The sequence below is a fragment of the Solanum lycopersicum genome, chromosome 5 (assembly GCF_036512215.1).
Source record: "Solanum lycopersicum chromosome 5, SLM_r2.1".
Classification (NCBI taxonomy): Eukaryota; Viridiplantae; Streptophyta; class Magnoliopsida; order Solanales; family Solanaceae; genus Solanum; species Solanum lycopersicum.
Genome location: NC_090804.1, coordinates 63,736,880 through 63,762,599, shown reverse-complemented (window position 1 = coordinate 63,762,599; position 25,720 = coordinate 63,736,880). Strand labels below are relative to the sequence as shown.

The 25,720-nt window shown below is 35.5% G+C and overlaps 3 protein-coding genes across 3 annotated transcripts; 1 reads left to right on the top strand and 2 right to left on the bottom strand.

Annotated features, from left to right (window-relative positions):
• Positions 1-5,255: 5,255 nt before the first annotated feature.
• LOC138348976 (uncharacterized) lies at positions 5,256-5,955 on the bottom strand. The gene is made up of 3 exons (XM_069298597.1): positions 5,682-5,955; positions 5,374-5,609; positions 5,256-5,273 (listed from the first exon to the last, which is right to left on the bottom strand). Exons 1-3 carry the CDS (start codon positions 5,953-5,955, stop codon positions 5,256-5,258), a joined length of 528 nt encoding a protein of 175 aa, XP_069154698.1.
• A 69-nt stretch (positions 5,956-6,024) lies between these two features.
• Positions 6,025-10,043, bottom strand: LOC138348975 (uncharacterized). The gene is made up of 2 exons (XM_069298596.1): positions 9,862-10,043; positions 6,025-6,499 (listed from the first exon to the last, which is right to left on the bottom strand). Exons 1-2 carry the CDS (start codon positions 10,041-10,043, stop codon positions 6,025-6,027), a joined length of 657 nt encoding a protein of 218 aa, XP_069154697.1.
• A 167-nt stretch (positions 10,044-10,210) lies between these two features.
• Positions 10,211-11,034, top strand: LOC101268764 (zinc finger CCCH domain-containing protein 53-like). The gene is made up of 4 exons (XM_069298595.1): positions 10,211-10,243; positions 10,359-10,537; positions 10,630-10,815; positions 10,905-11,034. Exons 1-4 carry the CDS (start codon positions 10,211-10,213, stop codon positions 11,032-11,034), a joined length of 528 nt encoding a protein of 175 aa, XP_069154696.1.
• The last annotated feature ends 14,686 nt before the right edge of the window (positions 11,035-25,720 follow it).

Below are 25,720 nucleotides of genomic sequence, written 5' to 3'. Positions count from 1 at the left end.
TCCCTAGTTGCGGATGAGCACACTCATCACTTAGATGTGTGGGTTCTTGATTCTGGGGCATCCTATCACATCTGTCCTAGGAGAGAGTGGTTCACGACTTATGAGCAGGTAGACGAAGGCAGCATCTCGATGGCCAATAGTTCTGTCTGTAAGGTGGTTGGGACAGGCTCGATCAAGATAAGGACACATGATGGTAGCTTCTGCACATTGAACGAGGTCAGGCACATTCCATTGATGACGAAAAATCTGATATCTCTCAGTCTTTTGGACAGCAAGGGATTCAGCAGGTCGGGAAAAGATGGAGTCTTGCGGGTCTGGAAGGGTTCAAATCTGATTCTGAAAGGTGTCATGCGTGGTACTTTGTATTTTCTACAAGGTTCCACGGTTACAGGTTCAGCCCATGTTGCATCGTCAGAAGTTCACCAGGAGGATATGACTAAGTTATGGCACATGAGACTTGGTCATATGGGTGAAAGAGGGATGCAAATTCTGTCAAAGGAGGATCTTCTTGCTGGTCATAAGGTTAAGAGCCTAGAGTTTTGTGAACATTGTGTCTTTGGAAAACTACATCGCAACAAGTTTCCAAAGTCCATTCACAGAATAAAAGACACACTTGATTATATCCATTCTGATTACTGGGGTCCATGCCGTGTTGAGTCTTTGGGAGGCTGCAGATTTTTTGTGTCCATTATTGATGACTACTCAAGGATGACTTGGGTGTACATGATGAAGCATAAAAGTGAAGCTTTCCAGAAGTTCAAGGAGTGGAAAATTTTGATGGAAAATCAAACAAGGAAGAAGATCAAGAGGTTGCAAACTGATAATGGGCTGGAATTCTGCTGGTCTGAATTTGATCAATTCTGTAAGGATGAAGAGATTACTCGACATCGTACAGTCAGAAATACACCAGTAGAAAAGAGGGTTATTAGGAGCAGGAACGTTGTCTTTGATGAAAGTTCTCTGCTTAGAACCATTGTGAAGCCTACAACTACGTCAGAAACTGGGAGTCTTGATAAACAGGTGGAGTTTCAAGTCATTCAGAACGAGAGCGATTTGAAAGAAACTGAAGAGGAGGATCAAGAGCCACAGATAGAAACTGATATTCCAGAATCTATGCCATCAGATATCCATTAGAGTATAGCTCAAGATCGGACAAGGAGGTTTGGAGTTCGGCCACCTACGAGGTATGGTTTTGAGGACATGGTGGGTTATGCACTACAGGTTTCTGAAGAGGTAGATACATCTGAGCCATCTACTTACAAAGAAGCCATTTTAAGTCCTTCTGAAAAATGGTTTGCTGCTATAGGAGATGAGATGGAGTCCCTACACAAGAATCAGACATGGGATCTGGTCATACAGCCTTCGGGAAGAAAGATTATTACTTGCAAATGGGTTTTCAAGAAGAAGGAAGGGATATCACCAGCAAAAGGAGTCAAGTATAAAGCCAGGGTTGTTGCCAGAGGTTTCAACCAAAGAGAGGGAGTGGACTACAATGAGATCTTCTCACCAGTGGTCCGACATACTTCCATCCGAGTGTTACTAGCGATAGTTACACATCAGAATCTGGAGCTTGAACAACTTGATGTGAAGACAGCGTTTCTACATGGAGAGTTGGAGGAAGAGATATACATGACTCAGCCGGATGGTTTCCAAGTTCCAGGGAAGGAAAATCACGTCTGCAAGTTGAAGAAGTCCTTATATGGACTTAAGCAGTCTCCAAGGCAGTGGTACAAAAGGTTTGACAGCTATATGGTGAAGTTGGGCTATACTCGGAGCTCATATTATTGTTGTGTCTACTACAATAGGCTCAAGTATGATTCATTCATCTATCTGGTGCTTTATGTAGATGATATGTTGATAGCTGCAAAGAAGAAGTATGACATTCAGAAGCTGAAGGGTTTACTTAGAGCTGAGTTTGAGATGAAGGATCTGGGAGCCGCTCGGAAGATTCTAGGGATGGAGATCATTAGAGACAGAGAAGAGAAGGAAACTTTTCTTGTCACAGAGAAGCTACATTCAGAAGGTCTTGGCGAGGTTTGGCATGTCTTCATCTAAGCCTATTGATACCCAGTGCTGCCAATATCCATATCACTGCCATGTTCGCTCCACAGTCAGAAGAAGAGAAGGAGTATATGTCACGAGTCCCTTATGCCAGTGTCGTAGGAAGTTTGATGTATGCTATGGTCTGTACAAGGCCAGATTTAGCACATGCAGTCAGTGTAGTGAGCAGATTCATGGGGAACCAGGGAGAGAACATTGGCAGGCTGTGAAGAGAATTTTCCGGTACCTTAGAGGTACATCTGACGTTGGTCTCATTTATGGAGGTGATACTCAGTGCTTGGTTACTGGATATTCTGATTCTGACTATGCTGGAGATGTGGACACAGGAAGATCGATGACTGGATATGTGTTTACCCTTGGAGGATCTGTCGTCAGTTGGAAGGCAACTTTGCAACCTACAGTGACTTTGTCTACTACGGAAGCGGAGTACATGACCTTGACAGAGGCTGCAAAAGAAGGGATTTGGCTGAAAGGGCTGGTTAGTGATCTTGGTCTGCATCATGATCAGGCTACGGTGTATTGTGACAGTTTGAGCGCAATTTGTCTAGCCAAGGATCAAGTCCATCATGAGAGAACCAAGCATATTGACGTGAGGTATCATTTTCTGAGAAGTGAGAAGAGAATCAAGGTGAAGAAAGTAGGAACTACTGATAATCCTGCTGATATGTTCACAAAGCCGGTTCCACAGAGCAAGTTTCAACACTGTTTGGACTTGCTCAACATCAGAAGCTGTTAATTGCCCTGCGGGGCAATTCTGAGGAAGAGGGGGAGGCCTGGCACTATCATAGTGCGTCTGAAGAATCTGTTTGGAGAATTCAAGTCAAGGTGGAGATTTGTTGAATTCCTTGAATGTTGTTGTATTGGGCCCTTAATTATCTGTCAATTCTGTATTTTGGGCCCAAGCCTGTTAGGGCTTAGTTTAGCACTATATATAGATGTTATGGCAAACCCTATTCTGTAATTTTGTTCTTGCCTCTCCATAATAAAACTTCTCCCCCTCTTCCCGTGGACGTAGCCAATTTATTGGTGAACCACGTAAATCTGTTGTCTTTTTTTTTCGCATTTATATTTTCTCGTATTATATCAAATTCCACATAACATCCTTTTCTTGTGATCACGTATAACCTTGATCCCAAGGATGTGAGCAGCTTCTCCCAAATCTTTCATATCAAAGTTTGTGGACAACCATTTCTTAATTGAATTTATCAAGCCCCCATTATTTCCTATGAGCAAGATATCATCTACATATAATACCAAAAACACCACTTTATCCCCATTCCACTTTTTGTACACACAAGACTCATCAAGACATTGCTCAAAATCAAAAGACTTGACTGCATTGTCGAAGCAAGTGTTCCATGCCCTAGAAGCTTGCTTTAATCCATAAATAGATCTTTTAAGCTTGCACAACATGTTTTCTTTTCCTTTTTCTATGAAACCATCTGGTTGTCGCATAAATATGCTTTCATCAATACTTCCATTAAGGAAATTTGTCTTAACATCCATTTGCCAAATTTCAAAATCATAATGAGCAGCAATGGATAAGAGAATTCTAATAGACTTAAGCATGACTACTGGCGAAAAAGTTTCCTCATAGTTGATCCCTTCTTTCTGAGTAAACTCTTTTGCAACAAGTCTAGCTTTTTAAGTTTGCACTTGTCCATCTACTCCTCTCTTTTTCTTATATATCCACTTGTATCCAATGGGTTTGACTCCATCTACAGGTGGTTTTACAAGATCCCAGACTTTGTTAGAGTACATAGACTCCATTTCTGATTTCATAGCAACAGTCCATTTTTCTGCATCTTTATCTTGTAGTGCTTCGTCGTAATTCATAGGTTCGGTATTCGACTCTTCAGGGATTCTGTCAAAAGATTCTCCCAAGAGTGCATACCGAAGTGTTTTTCTTATCACTCTCCCACTACGACGAGACACTACAGTTGCAGGGGCAGGTTCAGAGAGATTAGCATTATTATGATCTTGTGGTGGAACCACATCATTTTTAGGACCTTGAGTTTCCATGTTATCTTCAGTATCTTGCGGTGCAGAGATAACAATAACTTCTTCCTCTAATACAATCTGCTCACTATTACTCCCACTACCTTGATGCAATGAATTTTCAAGATCTTGTTCTTGCAGAATTTTATGTTTGTTAACATCTCTCCCACTATTATAATGCAATGGTATGTTAACTTTAACATGTGGGTTCTGAATTTGGTTTTCATTATTTTCAGTAGATTGATTTTTTTTCTCTTTGCTCAATTCCTGTAAAACTAGTTTACTTCTAGGAATATGGTTTGTTAAAAAATCCGTTTCCAGAAACTTGGCATTGGTAGTCACAATGACCGTCTTTTCTTTAGGATTATAAAACATACCACCTTTCATTCCTTTAGGGTATCCAATAAAAACACATACTTCTGCCTTCCCTTTTAATACATGTGCTGGACATCTCCAAACCCGAATATGTCTCAAATTAGGTTTGTGCCCAGTCCACAGTTCAATGGGTGTCAAAGTAACAAATTTAGAAGGAACTAAGTTCAGAATGTAATTTGCAGTTTCTAAGGCATATCCCCAAAACGAATATGGCAAATCAGAGTAACTCATCATTGATCTAAGCATTTCGAAAAGAGTTCTATTTCTTCTTTCTGTTACACCATTTTTTTGTTGCGTTCGAGGTGCAGACATTTGAGATGTAATTCCTTGTTCTGATAAGTAACTAATAAAATCATTAGAGGGGTTTTCTCCACCACGATCAGATCGCAATGACTTGATATATATTCCATGTCGTTTCTCTGTTTCAGTGTTAAACTCTTTGAATTTCTCAAAGCATTCAGACTTACGGCGCAACAAATATATATATCCATATTTTGAGTAGTCATCAATGAAGGTCACAAAGTACTCATACCCACCTCTTGCTTGAATGTTCATTGGGCCACACAAATCAGAATGAATTAACTCTAGTTTATCATTGACTCTATTTCCTTTTGAGGGAAAAGGTCTCTTAGTCATTTTTCCTTCTAAACAAGATGCACATGTTGGTAGTGCCTCCACTTTTAATGAACCTAAAGGTCCATCTTGAACCAACCTTGAAATCCTATCTAGATTTATATGACATAGACGCAAGTGCCATAGATAAGTCTCATTAAAATGAGAATAACGTTTTCTTTTACTTGAAAGGTTAACATTATTCAATTCTACGATATGTTGCAGTTCTGGAGAGACATAAATAATAAAAATACCATCAATCAATGTACCAGCAGAGACAAGATGTTTATTATAACTAATAACACAACAGTTATCAGAAAAACTAACATCATAACCATCTCTCAAAACTTTAGAAACTGAAATCAAATTTCTTCTAACAGCAGGTGCATATAGAACGTCTTTTAAAATTAAAACTCTACCACTATCAAACGAAAAAGTAATATATCCTAATGCTAAAACTGGAGCTGTAGAGCCATCTGCTTGAAAAATGCTAACTTTTTCTCTAATCAGCTTGCACGTTTCTTGAAACCCCTGCATAGTAGTGCAGATATGATCAGTGGCTCCTGAATATACACACCATGAAGTGGTAGAAACAGCTGCAAAAAATGTTTCAACGACAAGTAAAAGTGAGTTACCTGGTTTGTTTTTCTTCTTGGCTAAGAAATCTGGACAATGTGTCTTCCAATGACCTGACATCTTGCAATGAAAACGCTTACCCTTAGACTTTTTCACTCCCCCAGTTGGAGGTACAGTTGCCTTAGCTTTGTGAGCCTTTTTCTTCTTCTGTCCACCTTGCGGTTTAGAAGTAGAACCTTTCTCAACATTAAGTGCCATTGATGGTACATGTTTTTTGACAAGGGTCTTTGCCGCCTGTAGCTCATTCAACAATTGTGCCAAAGATAGACTCATCTTATTCATATTATAATTTAGGCAAAATTGTTGAAAACTATCAGGCAGAGACTGCAATATCATCTCAACTTAGGAGTCATTGTCAATTTCAGCCCCCAAAACCTCTAGTTCATTCAGAAGACCTATCATCTTCAGAACATGGTCTCTTACAGGGGTGCCTTCAACTATCTTAGTGTTCATGAGAGTTCTCATGGCAGTCTGCTTAGCTGATCGACCCTGGTATCCAAACATTCGTTTGAGATTCTCCAGAATTTCAAAAGCAGACAACATAGCTTGATGTTGATGTTGCAAAACATTTGACATTGAAGCCATAATGTAATATCGCGCCATCTCATCAGTTTTGCGCCATTTCTGATAAGCTAATTTATCCTCGTCACTAGACTGATCATTTGGTTTCAATGGACATTTCTCATGAAGCACAAGCTTATATTCTTCAGCAGTTAACACAATGTCAAGATTTCTCCTCCAGTCAACATAGTTAGAACCCTCTAGTTTGTTTTGACCCAAAATAGTACTAATGGGATTAAAAGGAGACATGTTGAATCTGAGATTGAAGAAATAGTTACAATAGATCAATAACAGTCATATAACATTGAATATTTACATTCAAACTCCTGATATACATATACATTCATGCATCTTATATAGCCAATTGTTGGGATTGGAGAACTATTCATACAATATACATATATAATGACCGATTATTCACTCCATAAGCTTATATAGACCTAACTCAGTTGGAGAGTCTACTGTTACTTTAAGTCAAGTGAAAATCCTCTAGTTGCATTGATCCAATAATATATTACTCAGTTTAGGAGAGTTAATACAAATTATCAAACTAGCGATTAAATACGTAATGACTTGTATTAAATTCATCCGATTGGGAGGAAAGTCTAAGCCAACACATAAACTTAATACTTCATTACTATTTAATCTTGGTAATTTTAAAAAAAAAATATTCATCACCATTTTATTTTCTTGGTAAATTTTATACCAACAAATTTCTAGAAAGAACTATGCAACAACAAAAATTTCAGCTTATCATATTTTCAAAACTGTTACGGTAAATGCTTTTTTTTTCTTTACACGTTACTGATGCAATTTTTTTTAAAAAGGTGGTTCAAACTCTTCCAAGAAACATGGATCATTAATTACATATTAATGAGTCAAAATAATTTTAAAACAATTCACAAGTGGTCATTCTTTTTACGAAGAAAAAGAAATTACACCCAAAACATGTGATTACAAACAACCAGCAGCTACCACGATAAAAAAAATTGAAAGTTTTTCTGACAATTTATATCCAATCACGTGAGGCCAAAAAAAAAAACATTACACCCAACACTTCTTATTTTTATACAATTCATGGGTTAGTAAAAAAAATTCAGCAATTAGATTTTAAATTCTTTATTTTTTGTTTTCTCTTACTATACCAGAAAACAACCAGCCGCCATAATACGACAATAAAAATTGCACAAAAGTGCCGCCACAATAAAAAAAATAATGACAGGTGCAGCTATCAAATTTCTTTTAAAATTATCCATCCAAGGAACACCGTGCATGACAATATGAAAATATTATCAAATCTTACAGATCAATTTTGATAAGTAACTATTACTGTATGCATTTAATAAAAACAAATCAAATAAAGTTTTTATCTGTTCTGTCATTTTCGTGATAAAACAAAATTCACAATCACGAATCATACATATAATTTCACATATGCATATTTTAGGTTATATATAAAGATGCAAGTATGACTCTTGATGCCAATTGTTATAAAATAGCATACACAGCGGAAGCATTCCAGAATCATACATCTTGCATGAATATAAACAACAATCACAAATAGTCATCACATACAAAGTATGCTGAAAATTAACTCAGGATTACCTCTTGAAGGGTGTGCAGATATCTTGAAGTAATTCCAACTCCAGCTCTATATTCTTCTACAGTGATCCCAATCAACAATTGAACTCTCTCAATACTTGGGTGAGCAAGTATTGTATAGAATACTAAAATCAATCTAGGTTAGAAGAATCCCTATTTATAGAGATGTCTTCCTAGTCCAAAGAGTAGAAGAAAAGCAAATACTTTTTCTTCAAGAAAACTTGAAAACACACATTTCTTTCTTAAAAAAAACACACGCTTCTTTTTCATCTTCTACTAGAAAGTAGGATTCTGAGTTCTAGTTAAATTGGGCACTTAAGGGACTACAGAATTTATTACTGAGGCTTCCTATTATGGAAATAATTCTAAAATAATTAATTTGAATTATTCTTACCATAATAAATTACAAATCATTCCACTAAAAATTCGTGATTGAACTCCTCTATTTATTTCGAAATTCACCACTAAACACTTATTTGATTTCCCATGTTAAGATTACCGATACTAATCAATAAATTAAATTACTGACGAATTTAATTCAATGATTAACTTCTTTTAGAGCAGTACTTAACTTATTTCATGTGCCAGATTCATAAATCTACCAGTCGGGTTTACACATGAAAACTTATAAGCTTCTCATAAAAGGTGTATCATCAATCTCTATACTGAGACATGGATTCCATCAACTAACTAATTATTTCACCAATATATATTATTATCATCCAATCTACAAGGCATATTGACCCATCTCAGAATCTCACCTTTTAATAAATCAAAATGATATTTAATATATACAGATCATAATCGTTATATCAAGATTAAGAATATAAGTACATTTAATAGTTTAGAGAATATGTTTTTTATCAGTCAGTCTAAAACAACTATCTCTGCTTGGTCACGTTCAATACATACCAAATGCACTAGCACGAGAAGTTAGAACTATGTCATTCTCATAATCAAGATAAATTATATTTAATCTCGTGCTACAATCTTTCTGATGATTTTGTCCAAATTTTCTTCAATGATTATGAACTATAAATTTTAACTTATAAGAACTGATGATTTAATCTTCTGTGTATAAGCTTAAACTCTATACACCAAATCATCTACTATATAAGTTAAGGACACATATATGACAATTGATCTATTTAATGTAACACTTTATTGAATTTAATAAATAAATAAACAATTATTCAATATTAATACTATATCAAAACGCATGGTTAATAGTATATCCTAACATAACACTATATAGAGTCCACCAAGTTAAAGAACCTGATCATTAAGGGGTAATCTTATACCATTGAGTTTGTGAGCGGAAGGGGGTCCTTAAGAAGGTTTCCAGGCATTTTCTGTGAGTATAGCAACTTATTTCTCACTATAAGCTCCTTTCTAGAAGAGGAGCATATAATTAAAAGATTTTCCAGAACATAAAAACTTGTAAACTATAACGGCTTAGCGAAATTTCACAAAACCCCAAGAACTACAATATTCTCATATTAAAAGAACACTAATGAAAACACAAGTATAAAAGGGGATTGTTGGGAATCGCTACTAAAAAAAGGCCAAAAAGAGACCTAGAAATGGAGACCTCAAAAATAGGTCAATATTAAGAGACCTCATGAGGTCGCTATTTAAATTAATATCTTTTATTTATTTTTTTAATGTAGGAGAGACCTCGTGAGGTCAATTTAATGAATTTTTTTTTACCTCACTTATTTAAAAATTTTAAATTTTTAATCTAATTCTCATAAAATTAGAGACCTCATGAGGTCTCTAATTTTTTAAATATTCAATTAAATTAAATTATTATTTTTAATTTAACAAGTAGAGACCTCATGAGGTCTATACTTGTTAAATTAAAAATAATAATTTAATTTAATTGAATATTTAAAAACTTAGAGACCTCATGAGGTCTCTTAAACAAAACCAAAAACCTAGCCAAAATTAAAATAGCTCTCTTTCTTTCCTCTCTCTTAATTTTTTGTCGACCGCCTCTCTCTCTTTCTCACTGACCTCGTTGACCCTCTCTCTGTATCGTCTCTCTTTCTCGTCGACCCTCTCTCTCTGTATCGACCCTCTCTCGCTGTATCGTCCCTCTCTCTGTCATCGCTCATCTCCAGCTCTCCGCCCAGCAGTCGTGCTTCAGCAGGTGGAGGTCGCGCCGCAAGAACGGAAGTAGTTGTAGGTTCCTTCATGGTGCTGGGCCTGGTGAAGGTGAAGTTGGGTCACCAAACAAGTTTGAGATGATGGAACATTGACAAGAACTTCTCAGATCTAAGTCTGCTCACCAGCAAAGACTAGCCACAGCTTCTCAGCTCATGGCTTCTTCTAACTTTCCTCTCTCTCCCATGGCTACTAACAAATGCATGAATTTTCTTCAGCAGCAACAGTTGCAGTCTGCTGAAAGCCCAAGGTTTGAACGCCACCCCCCTCTTTTCTTCTTACTGTTTTTAGGGTATTAAAATTTTTTTGGAACTTTGGACTGATTCTTGATGTGAAATTTCTACAAGGCAGCTGCTGCATTGATGATGGGTGATGACATGCACAAATTGAGGAGAAGTCGTTTTGAAAGAGGGGATTTTGGACTGAATGGTGGAGTTGGAATAATAAATCCACGTTCAAGGCAAATTTACTTGACATTTCCAGCTGATAGTACTTTCAAAGAAGAAGATGTTTCCAATTATTTTAGGTATTATTGGTTTGAAAAAAACAATGTATTAAAGTTGTTCCCCTCATTTTGAAGTTTTGGTTTCTTTAATCTTGTTATTCTTGATTTTCTAGCACTTATGGGCCTGTTCAAGATGTGAGGATTCCATATCCGCAAAAGAGGATGTTTGGTTTTGTTACATTTGTTTATCCGGAGACTGTGAAGACCATTCTTGCCAAAGGAAATCCTCATTTTGTATGTGATGCTAGGGTGCTTGTCAAGCCTTACAAAGAGAAGGGCAAAGTCCCAGAGAAGTTTAGGTATTAATCCTTTTTATCACAACTACTTACTTATTGTGAAGTTTATATTCTTTAAATTTATTAATTTGATGTTGGGATTGAAATTGCAGGAAGCAACACCAACAGCAACAGCAGGAAGCAACACCAACAGCAGGAAGCAACACCAACAGCATATTGATATTTGATGTTTGTTTTGTTGCAGATAATGGTTTTGCACTCAATTATGGATCATTTTGTTAACTTTATAATTTTGTGATGGGAATTATTTGTTTTGTGAATACATGATAACGTTGGAATGTATTATACAACTTATGGATATCATGGTTTTTGTTTAATATATAATTATGTTGAAGTGAGTTGCAATTGATTTGATTTGGGTACTGAATTAAAATGATAGGTGATGAGAAGCCGCAGAAATAATAATTTTCTGCCAGTTTTTTTCCAGAAAAAGAGACCTCATGAGGTCTCTTTTTTGCATTAATTATCCAGATATTTCATAATAGAGACCTCGTGAGGTCTCTTTTTTGCATTAATTTTTCCAGATATTTCATTATAGAGACCTCATGAGGTCTCTATTTACCATTTTCTATTTTATAAATGCAGAAAAGAGACCTCATGAGGTCTCCCTTTTGTATTAATTTTTTCAGCTATTTCATAATAGAGACTTCATCATGTCTCTAATTAACATTTTACATTTTATAAATGCATAAAAGAGATCTCATGAGGTCTCTTTTCTTCATTATATTTTCCGTAAATTTCATTATGGAGACCTCACGAGGTCTCTAAAAATAAATGCAGAAAAGAGACCTTATGAGGTCTCTCCTTTAAAATAATATAAAATTAAATTAAATAATATCTTAGCGACTTAATGAGGTCTCTTTATTAAAATATAAAATTAAATAATATAATAAATTTGTGACCTCATGAGGTCTCTATATAAAAAATATAAAATTAAATTAAATAATACAATAGTGACCTCATGAGGTCTCTTTTTTGTAAAAAATCAGATAATTTGTTGGTGACCTCGTGAGGTCTCCATTTGGCGACCTCATGAGGTGTCTGTAAAAAAGTGACCTGCATTTTACTGACCTAGCGTTGAGGTCTCTTTTTCGGTCTCTTTTTCCCGAAAAGAGACCTCGTGAGGTCTCTTTTCTTGGTCTCTTTTTGGCCTTTTTTTAGTAGTGGAACTTCAAGAACCATCATACTCCATAACGCAAATATTCCAATTTCATAATCAAATATAGGTTGCAGTTATATGAAAGGGTAATGCTAAACAACAGACTTGAAGAATGTTGATTTTTGGTCCTACATTCTTGGACCTTTTCACTAAGCTCGATGAGAAATCAGTTTAAACATTAAACTTGAAGATTTAGGATCCCAATGAAGTCGATTTCATCACCAATGCCCAATTTGCAACCGTTGAACAGTTCCATGCACGAAAGAGAAATGTCATCAGTGTAAAACTAACTTAAGAAAAATACTTCCACCTTCATACTTCTTAGGGACATTCTCCTCAGTTACATTCCACACGTTAATATACATTCCTACACCCGATCTCCAAACTTTTGGCCATGTCCAAAGTTCAGTATCAATGAATGTACTCAAACATCTGGATAAATGGAATCATCAGCATTTCTACAACAATCTCATCATTGGTTTAGGCTATGCAATGACGATGTTGATGAAGATGTCATCTAATTGATCCAGCCAATAGACATATGCTTGTGTATGTCTGAACTAATTTGCATTGTAATATTGCACATAACTCATTAAAGATAGTTATAATTTGTTTGATGGTGATTATTATTTGAATAATTGTAATATTTCTAGAGAACATCGAACAAAGTGTTAAGGTGTTCATTTCAATATTTTATAAATGGTTTTGTTGGTGAACTGGATATACCAAGATTAATAATAATAGCATTATTTAGTGGATATGTATATATATACTAGTTTCTGAGCACGTGCTTCGCTATGTGTTTCATGTAATCTTTTTATAGAAACTTATATATATATATATATATATATATATATATATATATATATATATATATATATTGTAATGAATAATAAAATGTAACAATTACAAAATAAGAATAAAGACTTGCGGCTACACAACATCATTGAAAACTAAATTAAGAAATCTAATAGAGAAAAAAAGACAAAACGAAACAGATTTAAGAAAAAATACAATCTAGACATTATTCCTATAAGACTGATGTATGTGTAGATGAAAAAATAAGTACAAAATTTGTACATAACTCTTTGAGTTCTTAACGACTCCTTCCATATCCTATCAAAATTCAAGAGTCTTCTTCATCTACTTTAACTATAGAATACAAATAATAGCGTAATAATCTTGGTAGGAGTTTCATAAGATAAAGAAGTTGAATTTATATAGATAAAATAGAAGGAATATCAAAAGAAATCTTAAAGTTTTATTTTAAATATCTGGAGGTTATGAATATGAAAAGATGAAAGTTATTAATATTAACAGTATAAAAGTTGAATCAATAATTAAAAATAATAATAAAGAAATAAAGAATATGAAAGAGAAAATTAAAGTTAGCAAACCAGGTAGAAAGAACAACTAAAGTTCTTATCGCGTAATTAAGTATTAATGAATTTAAATTTGCGAAGCTAGAGTCATTCTTTGATAATAATCAAGAGGGCATTATCAATGTGTGTCTCCATTTTGCATATTTGCACCCTTAAATTATAAAGGATAATACTTTATCCACATAAATTATATTATTCATGAGAGGGGTTAAGGAAAAAGTTATGAAAAGATGAAAATTATATATATATATATATATATATATATATATATATATATATATATATATATATATATATATATATATGACATGATGATAAATACTTTCATTAATAGATATTTCCTTTATTGCACTAATAATGAAATATACGAAGCAGTGTTTGTGGGGGGGGAGGGGTTCGTGAGGCGAGACATTTTATAGAGGGTGAAGCGTATGTCCTAAGACATTGGGCGTAATTCTCGTGGATCTAGGGGGCGTAGTTTCATGTATATTCAATTTCATAGTTTATTACTAATAAAATAAGCAAAAGTATACCTTTCAATGATTTATGATTTTTATTTTAGATAAGTATTAATAATCAGTAATGAAGAAAAAAAGTAGGGATAAGACACAAATACCCCTAGACTATGACTGAAATCTCAGATACACACCTTAACAAATCTAAGGTCGTATTACCCCCTGTAAACTCATTTTTTGTGTAATTTTATAAATCTTTTGCTTACGTGACACACTAAGTGACTCCACTTAAGTGAGGTACGTGGGAGACGTTTGGAAGCCACGTAGTCCAAAAGGGTATACAAAATTACCAAAAAAAAAATATAAGTTTAGGGGGTAATATGACATTAGTTTAGTTAAAGTGTACCTCTGTGATTTTAGTCAAAGTCTAGGATGGTACTAGTGTCTTATTCCAAAAAAGTATTATAAATAATATATGAGAAATGTCATTACACCAATGAAAAAAAGATGATTTAAAGCAAAAAATAAAAAATAAAAAACGCCTGAGCCTACGTTTTTACGCTCAGGATTTGCATTTTATGCTCGAGGCTTGTGCCTTGAATTTAAGGAGTTACACCTTATAAATTTACATTTTTAATTTATGCCCCAAAGCGTTTTTTGTACGCCCCGTCCCAAGATTCACCCTGAGACTTGCTCCAAAAATATTTTTGAAAACACTGATACGGAGTATAACACAATGACTTATTCCAAGTAACTTTCTGATTAGAAGGTTGGAATTTACTGAAAAGGGGGAGCTCTAGGATGGAAAGTAGTAATGCTAAAATTGATAGTTGTTTCTAATTTAAATATAAAAAAATCCATTTGTTTTAATTTATGATGGAACATGGATGTTTTACGTAGAAAGTTATTCCACGTTCCATTCATCTTTGTACTTGTATATATTTTTTTCATTTCTTTTAACTTGTATAACCTTTTTTGAAGAGCGTATATAAAGTGTTATGCGGAATTCGAGATAATACGAGAAAATATAAACGCGAAAAATAAGACAACAGATTTACGTGGTTCACCAATAAATTGGCTATGTCCACGGGAAGAGGGAGAGAAGTTTTATTATTGAGAGGCAAGAACAGAATTACAGAATAGGGTTTGCCATAGAGTCTATATATAGTGCTAAGCTACGCCCTAACAGGCTTGGGCCCAACATACAGAATTGACAGATAATTAAGGGCCCAATACCCCGTCCTTTCTGTTGTAACGGGTCCGATTCAAGGCATTCAACAAATCTCCACCTTGACTTGAATTCTCCGAACAGATTCTTCAGACGCACTATGATAGTGCCAGGCCTCCCCCACTTCCTCAGAATTGCCCCGCAGGGTAATTAACAGCTTCTGATGTTGAGCAAGTCCAAACAGTGTTGAAACTTGCTCTGTGGAACCAGCTTTGTGAACAAATCAGCAGGATTATCAGCAGTTCCTACTTTCTTCACCTTGATTCTCTTTTCACTTCTCAGAAAATGATACCTTACGTCAATATGCTTGGTTCTCTCATGATGGACTTGATCCTTGGCTAGACAAATTGCGCTCAAACTGTCATAATACATCGTAGCCTGATCATGATGCAGACCAAGATCACTAACCAGCCCTTTCAGCCAAATCCCTTCTTTTGCAGCCTCTGTCAAGGCCATGTACTCCGCTTCCGTAATAGACAAAGTTACTGTAGGTTGCAAAGTTGCCTTCCAACTAACGACAAATCCTCCAAGGGTAAACACATAGCCAGTCATCGATCTTCTTGTGTCAACATCTCCAGCATAGTCAGAATCAGAATAGCCAGTAACCAAGCACTGAGTATCACCTCCATAAATGAGACCAACGTAAGATGTACCTCTAAGGTACCGGAAAATTCTCTTCACAGCCTGCCAATGTTCTCTCCCTGGTTGTCCCATGAATCTGCTCACTACACTGACTGTATGTGCTAAATCTGGCCTTGTACAGACCATAGCATACATCAAACTTCCTGCGGCACTGGCATAAGGGACTCGTGACATATACTCCTTCTCTTCTTCTGACTGTGGAGCGAACATGGCAGTGAGATGGATATTGGCAGCACTGGGGGTATCAATAGGCTTAGATGAAGACATGCCAAACCTCGCCAAGACCTTCTGAATGTAGCTTCTCTGTGACAAGAAAAGTTTCCTTCTCTCTCTGTCTCTAATGATCTCCATCCCTAGAATCTTCCGAGCGGCTCCCAGATCCTTCATCTCAAACTCAGCACTAAGTAAACCCTTCAGCTTCTGAATGCCATACTTCTTCTTTGCAGCTATCAACATATCATCTACATAAAGCACCAGATAGATGAATGAATCATCCTTGAGCCTATTGTAGTAGACACAACAATCATATGAGCTCTGAGTATATCCCAACTTCACCATATAGCTGTCAAACCTTTTGTACCACTGCCTTGGAGACTGCTTAAGTCCATATAAGGACTTCTTCAACTTGCAGACGTGATTTTCCTTCCCTGGAACTTGGAAACCATCCGGCTGAGTCATGTATATCTCTTCCTCCAACTCTCCATGTAGAAACACTGTCTTCACATCAAGTTGTTCAAGCTCCAGATTCTGATGTGTAACTATCGCTAGTAATACTCGGATGGAAGTATGTCTGACCACTGGTGAGAAGATCTCATTGTAGTCCGCTCCCTCTCTTTGGTTGAAACCTCTGGCAACAACCCTGGCTTTATACTTGACTCCTTCTGCTGGTGATATCCCTTCCTTCTTCTTGAAAATCCATTTGCAAGTAATAATCTTTCTCCCCGAAGGCTGTATGACCAAATCACATGTCTAATTCTTGTGTAGGGACTCCATCTCATCTCCCATAGCAACAAACCATTTTTCAGAATCAGGACTTAAAATGGCTTCTTTGTAAGTAGACGGCTCAGATGTATCTACCTCTTCAGCAACCTGCAGTGCATAACCCACCATGTCCTCAAAACCGTACCTCGTAGGTGGCCGAACTCCAACCCTCCTTGGCCGATCTTGAGCTATACTCTGATGGATATCTGATGGCATAGATTCTGGAATATCAGTTTCTGTCTGTGGCTCTTGATCCTCCTCTTCAGGTTCTTTCAAACTCCACCTGTTTATCAAGACTCCAGTTTCTGACGTAGTTGTAGGCTTCACAATGGTTCTAAGCAGAGAACTTTCATCAAAGACAACGTTCCTGCTCATAATAACCCTCTTTTCTGCTGGAGACCAGATTCTGAAACATTTCACTCCATCTCCGTAGCCTACAAATACTCGCTTTTGAGCTCTTTGTTCTAACTTACCTTCACTGACGTGATAGTAAGCCGTATAACCAAAAGCTTTCAGATTTGAATAATCAGCAGCTTTTCCTGACAACATCTCCATAGGTGTCTTGCACTGTATGCCTGTATGTGGTCCGCGGTTAACCAAGTAGCAAGCTGTACTAACCGCTTCTTCCCAGAATCTTCTATCTAGCCCAGCATTAGAGAGCATGCACCTTGCTCTCTCCAGAAGTGTTTGATTCATCCGCTCAGCTACACCGTTTTGCTGTGGTGTATTTTTGACTGTACGATGTCGAGCAATCCCTTCATCCTTACAAAATTGATCAAATTCAGACCAGCAGAATTCCAGCCCATTATCAGTTCGCAACCTCTTGATCTTCTTCCCTGTTTGATTTTCCATCAAATTTTTCCACTCCTTGAACTTCTGGAAAGCTTCACTTTTATGCTTCATCATGTACACCCAAGTCATCCTTGAGTAGTCATCAATAATGGACACAAAGAATCTGCAGCCTCCCAAAGACTCAACACGACATGGACCCCAGCAATCAGAATAAATATAATCAAGTGTGCCTTTTGTTCTGTGAATGGCCTTTGGAAACTTGTTGCGATGTAGTTTTCCAAAAACACAATGTTCACAAAACTCTAGGCTCTTAACCTTATGACCAGCAAGAGGATCCTCCTTTGACAGAATTTGCATCCCTCTTTCACCCATATGACCAAGTCTCATGTGCCATAACTTAGTCATATCCTCCTGGTGAACTTCTGACGATGCAACATGGGCTGAACCTGTAACCGTGGAACCTTGTAGAAAATACAAAGTACCACGCATGACACCTTTCAGAATCAGATTTGAACCCTTCCAGACCCGCAAGACTCCATCTTTTCCCGACCAGCTGAATCCCTTGCTATCCAAAGAACTGAGAGATATTAGATTTTTCGTCATCAATGGAACGTGCCTGACCTCGTTCAATGTGCAGAAGCTACCGTCATGTGTCCTTATCTTGACCGAGCCTGTCCCAACTACCTTGCAGACAGAACTGTTGGCCATCGAGATGCTACCTCCGTCTATCTGCTCATAAGTCGTGAACCACTCTCTCCTAGGACAGATGTGATAGGATGCCCCAGAATCGAGAACCCACACATCTGAATGATGAGTGTGCTCATCCGCAACTAGGGCAATGTCTTCTTCAGAATTGGTGCCTTCTTCAGCAACAGCAGCAGACACTGATTGTTTTTCCGATTGCTTCTTCTTCTTCGGACAATCAAATTTCCAATGTCCCTTCTCCTTGCAGTAATTACAAACATCATCCGGCTTTGCACCCTTCGACATCGGCTTATTTTTCTTTCCGCCGTTTTTCCTTCCCTTTCTGCTACTGGTGAACAGACCGGAAGGCTGTATGTCCGTACTTGTGCCGTTAGCCTTATGCCGTAATTCCCTGCTATGAAGGGCCGATCTGACTTCTTCCAGCGACACAGTATCTTTCCCAACAATGAACGATTGAACGAAGTTCTCAAACGACATTGGGAGAGATACTAACAGAATCAGGGCAGCATCTTCATCCTCGATCTTCACATCGATATTACGCAATTCTAATAACAAAGTATTCAATTGCTCTAAATGTTCCCTGAGTTGTGTACCTTCAGCCATTCGTAAACCGAATAGACGTTGTTTCAGAAGTAGCTTGTTGGTTAGAGATTTTGTCATGTACAAACTCTCCAGCTTCAACCACAGACCAGCAGCAGTCTCTTCATCCGAGGCCTCCGTGATGACGTCATCCGCGAGACACAGCATGATTTTCGAGTGCGCCTTTTCCTCCAGAATCGCCATCTCAGAAGTAACGACGGCGTTCTTGTCTTTCGACAACGGCGCCCAGAAGCCTTGCTGTTTCAACAAAGCCCGCATCTTGATCTGTCATAAACTGAAACTGTTCCTCCTTGTGAATTTGTCGATTTTCACGTTCAAAGCAGACATCTCGAATTCTCCAAGAACACCGATTAATCGAGAGGCTCTGATACCAATTTGTTGTGTGGAATTTGATATAACACGAGAAAATATAAACGCGAAAAATAAGACAACAGATTTACGTGGTTCACCAATAAATTGGTCATGTCCACGGGAAGAGGGGGAGCAGCTTTATTATTGAGAGGCAAGAACAGAATTACAGAATAGGGTTTGCCATAGCGTCTATATATAGTGCTAAGCTACGCCCTAACAAGCTTGGGCCCAACATACAGAATTGACAGATAATTAAGGACCCAATACCCCGTCCTTTCTGTTGTAACGGGTCCGATTCAAGGCATTCAACATGAAGGTTGACATACGATTTACAATACCATATGCTAGATCAGACACTTGGTTACTAGAATTAAAGTACAACGCATATTCAAACACTATAACAAAAACAACTTTTAGCGGCATTAAATATTGATACTAATAAAGAGTGTTAATGTCCTTACCGGCATTAGTTAAGTGTCATTAGAACCAATGTCGCTAAAGGCTTTAGAGACCTATATAAAGAGTGACAATTGCCGCTAAAAATACATATTTAGCGACAATTAAGAATTAAATACCGCTAATGGTCATTTTTGTTGTAGTAAAATCAACAAAATTGAGGTGTGAAAACAATCCATTATATCAACAAATTCAAGTAAAAACGTAAAAGAATATAAAAGAAACATACAAACTGAGAAAGAATGCCATTGTTGTAAGACCTTTCAAGAACTATACTATAAGATGTTTTGGTAGTGATTTTTTGGAGGGAAATAACATTGAATTATCAATTTTTGTTCATTCTAATTCAATTCTTACCTATTCAGACACATTAAAGCACAAGATCTTTATTAATAACTTTGTGTTGTAAAACTAAAGCAAACTAACAATATAAAGATAAAGAAAATAAGAATATAAGACAAGAGATATAGAAGATGAAAATATTAGAAATAGGGAGACAAAAGATGAGAACATTTCTTATTCTTCAAATATTTATCAAATCTTTAAGTGTATACAATATAAACCCTTATGCCTCTATTTATAGTGTAACATAGAGGCATACAAAGTGTTAGTCATAAACATGACATTAACATGAATATAATGAGGGAGGTTATGGAAGGGAAATGTTACAAGAGTAATGATTTTAAAGTAGGAAATTATGGAGGTTGTGATTATCTTCATAATTGAGGAGGTTATGTAGTAACTTCTTGGAGTAGTGGACATCCACGTTATATTGTTTTATAACACTCTCCCTTGGATGTACATATGAAGAAACCTTACCCCTAGAACAAGAACCAGGTTCTTGTAATTTTATCGTAACACAATAAAACAAAGATTTATCGTGGAAACCTTCCTAACTCAAGGAAGGGAAAAACCACACCGAAGTTTTATATTTAAAAGAGTTACAACTCAGTTAATCAATGAATCTAACTCTAAACTTCTACCCTTTTCGATTAACTATAATCGAAAACTTTTCACTCAACAAGAAGTCAAACTCGCTTCTTGTTTACAAAAGCTCTCAACTCTTCTTAACTCTAACCACCCAAGAAGTCAAACCCACTTCTTGTTTACAATTCTCACAACCTCTCTCCCAAGAAGTCAAACCCACTTCTTGTTTACAATTTTCACAACCTCTTTCCCAAGAAGTCAAACCCACTTCTTGTTACAATTCTCTCAAGACTCAACTCTCAAGAAGTCAAACCCACTTCTTGTTACAAATATAGGAATTATTACAACTCAATAATAAACCTAGAACAAATCAACAAAGACTAATAACCCTAGACTTTAATTGATCAGACTTTAATATCCAATAGTTCTGAGTGGAACAGATACGTGGACCTGTGACGAAGGCCTGCATTTTTTCCCCAGAAAATACTGCTCTCAAGATGATATATTTCGTGAATATGCAATACCTATCGTTCTGGCTTTGCTGGAAAAATTCTCTCAATTTGTGTTTTTGCAAAGATGTTTTTTTCCTTCAACTTCTTATTCCTTTTATAGATTTGATTTGCCTTCAACTTGTACAAGGAAAGAATTACAAATCCTTTTCCTTCTTGAACTTGTCTATATTTACTTCTTTCCTTATTTGACTTGAATTGTAATTTCTTTATTTCTTTCCTTCTTTGACTTGAATTTCTACTTTTTTATTTCTTTCCTTCTTTGACTTGATGCTACTTTTTTATTTCTTTCCTTCTTTGACTTGATGCTACTTTTTTATTTCTTCCCTTCTTTATTTATTTTCATATTTGTTTCCTTCTTTTCCTTTTTTACAATTCTGCACTTTTTCTTCTTTGCCTCAACACTTTTCTTCTTCGCCGCAATCTCTCATAATAGTACACATACGACACTATGCCTTCACTTTATCAATCATCAAAACTACTTTATTTGTTCTCCTACTTCCCAACAACATAGATAATATGCCTCGTTTGAACCTTAATAGGAAAAAACCTTGTGGGAAAAAATCCTAGTGAAGAAAAAAAAGTACACATATCTTTTATGCGCTTTGAATGTTGCCTCGTTAAAAACCTTATCAGGAAAACTCAATTGGGACAAAGTCATGGGTTAAGGAAAAGAGTACAACGCGTATTTTTCTCCCCCTGATAAAAAGTTCACTTGATTTCTCAAAAACAATGCATTCCAATCTTGTATCACAATTCTCAAATATTGATGTTGGCAATCTTTAGAGAATAAGTTTACAATATTATCACTTGAATAAACCTTTGAACGTTTATCTCACCATTTTGTTGAAGATCATGTGTGAAAGACTTTTGGTGAACTATACTTTGTTCAATCTCTTTTGATTATATCCTCCCTTTAATTGAGTTATATATTATTGTCGTATATGGTGACTAGAAAATCAAATATTTTATGAATATGATAGTCATGGTTCCAACCAAACACACCCCTGACTTACTTCATAGATCAATATGATTTAAAGAAGTGGTTACCAATGTTTGTTGAATGTCAAGATATTGTTGTGCCTCCATATGTAAGCAAATAGCTCATTTGCGATTGAGCTTTTATGTAGATTAAATAAATATTTTGCATCTACATAATCAATTCATTTCTGACTCATGAGAGATTAATCAATTTTATTGAAGGTCATCTTTTCTTCTCAAAGAAAGTCACACATCTTTTAGGATTTGTATAACCAGTAATCTGTAAGTGCACCAATTACATTAATACATGACATTTCAAATCATTTTCATGAGGTTGAAAAGATCCTTTATTTGTGTTATGCAATCTCAAAACCATGAGTATTCAATGGAATAGTTTAAGACCTTTTAAATCCTGCAAGGATTTTCATATAATCTTCATCGTCTAGTTAGACGTAATAATCATTCATTATGCATATTCAAGTATTTCGTCTATTGACGGACTGAAACAAGTCTCATTGCATTCACCATTGGAGAACTTATCTCCATTTAATAATGTCATGACTTCTGCGAAAATTCTTTATGCCCCAAGGCACGAACCGTACTTTATATCTTACGGTTATACTTTCGCACAATGATTCATTTGTGCCCTCACTGGCGTACATTTTGATCTATGAACTATATGTTCAAAAGCATCACTTTTCTAAGTGAAACAAAATATACTTGAATAGTGTCAATCATTTATCTGTCCACACTATATGATAGATCCGAATTTAAGATCCCCATAACCATTTATAGCACTGAGTGCTACATCATATCAAATATACCATCGACGATCGTTTTGATATCGATTCCAATACGACATAACTATCGAGATATCTTCATCATTTTCAGGTACCTGAACCATTTCCAAGGTTTTATGAAATGTTATGACATAGTGCTCTTCAAAGCACTTGCCTCATTAGCAATGACCATTTTGATAATTTGCTCCTCTCCTTTATCAAGGAGCTTTACGTTTGGAATCAATTGATCTATCACGCTTCAGGCGTACCATCGACTCTGTCCTTCAAGGATAATTTATTGGAGCATTTGCATCTTAATTAAAATATTGGGTCAGCAAATACATCTAGCAAATTACTTGCAACATTTTAAAAATGAATTATCTTTTGAACTTCAAGTTCAATTATTTTTTAACGAGGATCTAGATAATTCACCTCACACATAATTTTCAGCTGCTACACATATCTCCCCCTAATGTTAGGAAATCTACATTCACCCTCTACCTCATTTGGGGGATCCATCTTGATGCATGGAGCAATAAAATCATATGTGTGCACATCAAATTTTTAGATGGAAATTATTTGGTTTCTGACCCTGAACCAATTATGTTGGGAGAACCTTGTTGGCTTGATGCATACATGTTAAATAAACTCATCTCATACCAAATTTTTTTTGAGAGTTTTGTTCTCATAATCAGTGGTCTAACTATAATTGGAGGCATACAATTTCCGTTAAACCAACCAACATTATCAACATGACTTTATAGTTTGGAACTGTGCTCTTAATTTAGTAATTTGAGCAAACAACCTTACAAAAATCAATTTGTAAGTTGATACAAATGCACATATGACCATACCATAAATGCATCTATTAAATCATATTAGCAAACGGTCCAATTGGCAGGTGAATAGACTCATATTCACCTTTTTATATGTTCCAAATAATTTTAGGGGATACGATCCCAGCCTTTGCTGGTACAATGATTATTTTATCACAAGAACAAACTACAAAAGAGAATTCTTGAAGAATCTTTTATTTCTTCAACATATAGCCACGTGAATTCTCAATTTCTCTTGCATCACATTTGAGTCGGAATGGTCAACCGATTATGCCAACTGTTATTTATTCTAGTTAACTTCTAGTTTACTTTTGCATGTGATTCCATCGTCATGTCCATGTTTGTATGCAACAAACAAGAGGAAAAATGGGTAATCTTATACATAAGTATTTATAACCCACTTTTGTTGTAGTAATTTAATATTAAATCTTCCCATAATTTATAGTCTCAATATAATATTTATTTTCAATTCTTCCGTAACTTAAAAAGTTTCTTTTGAAACTTACTACAATCCCAATATTATGAATAATTTCATATCTCCTGATAGTTACAATCTAGCCCTTTTGTAACTATCAATTAATTTTGTGGACTATCACAATTTTCACAATGTCATTCTTATGGTGACCATCTCTTTCGAGTAGAAAACTATTATTATTGTCATGGTTAAAATTATTACATTCAAGACTTATTTCTTGTTAACCAATGACAAATTTGTGTTGCCACACAACAACATTTATTTTTGTCATGGCCACAAACCTTTACATAAAAGATTTCTTTCTTTCTTTTGTCCTCCAATAGTTCATTTTAAAATATACGAAATATCTGTGTAGTACTCAAAATATATAAATAACCAAAATGACTATTTATGTCAAAAGATTTTCTTTCAATCTCTCAAACCTCCCGTAGAGGTGAGATGTGACATTTATCCAACAATATATGAACATGTTCTTATCCATACAAACACAAATCACATTTTCTTCAAGAAATGGACCATAACCATTTGTACATGTTCCATAAGTTTTTATTAGAACTCATTGTCATGTTTTGACGTTATGTAACTCACCTCAACATCACTTTAAGAGGTCAAATGTACCAAATGTATTACCACTTTGTATTCATTTATTTTGATGGAGAATTTACAGAACTTCTTAAATTAGGTTGCACCAACAACAATGTGCCCAACTTCTCATACCACTTTTATGAATAAAAATTACCTTTAACAATTACTTTCACATTTGAAGGACCATCTTAAGTACAATGTGTCCAATAACCTTTTATACAATTTTAATGGACAAAATTGCCTTCACATTTGAAGGAACATCTTAAGAACTCATAATGTTCTTTCTAATAATTACCACAATGATGATCATTAACATTTTACCATACCCATATTCATACATTCAACCACTTATCATTTTTCAGACATATTAATACACTGCTACCACATTTGCAAAAGAGAATGGAGCAAATTAATTGGATAATTTCATGAATTTCGTCAAAAGTATAAAACTTTATGTCAGTCATCATTATATCATCACTATAATGCATTAAGACTTTAACCCAATGTCTAACCCATATAAAGATACATTTGGTCGTAAATCAATGAGACTTGAACCCAACTTCTTACTATCATGGTGCACCAAGACTTTAACTTAATGTCTTACCCACTTGGTGCGGTGAAACCCGAACTCACCGTCCTACCCTCAGCCAGTGCTTTAATATATCAAATGAATTACAAAAAAATAATTATCGAAAATCATAAATATAATTTGAACTTGACTTGATATAAAAGAAAAATGAACAAAATCAATTAAATAAAACAACATATTAGAATCATATAAAAGTCCCAAGTTAAAATAAATTCAAAAATTTTAATAGTCCCTCTCAACATTCTTTTGAAGATTATTATAATTTACTAACCAATTTAGAATAACTACAAAACAAGCTTTGTTAGTACAAATAATATGTTAATAACTCAACAAGTAAATGTTTAGATAAAGAAAAATAAAGAGGTGCAAAAGTAACCAACAATAATAATCCAATCAATATGCATATGTCACATAACTCAATAAAACAAGATCATAAAGAACAATTTCTTCACAATTTGTTAACTTACAAAACTAAT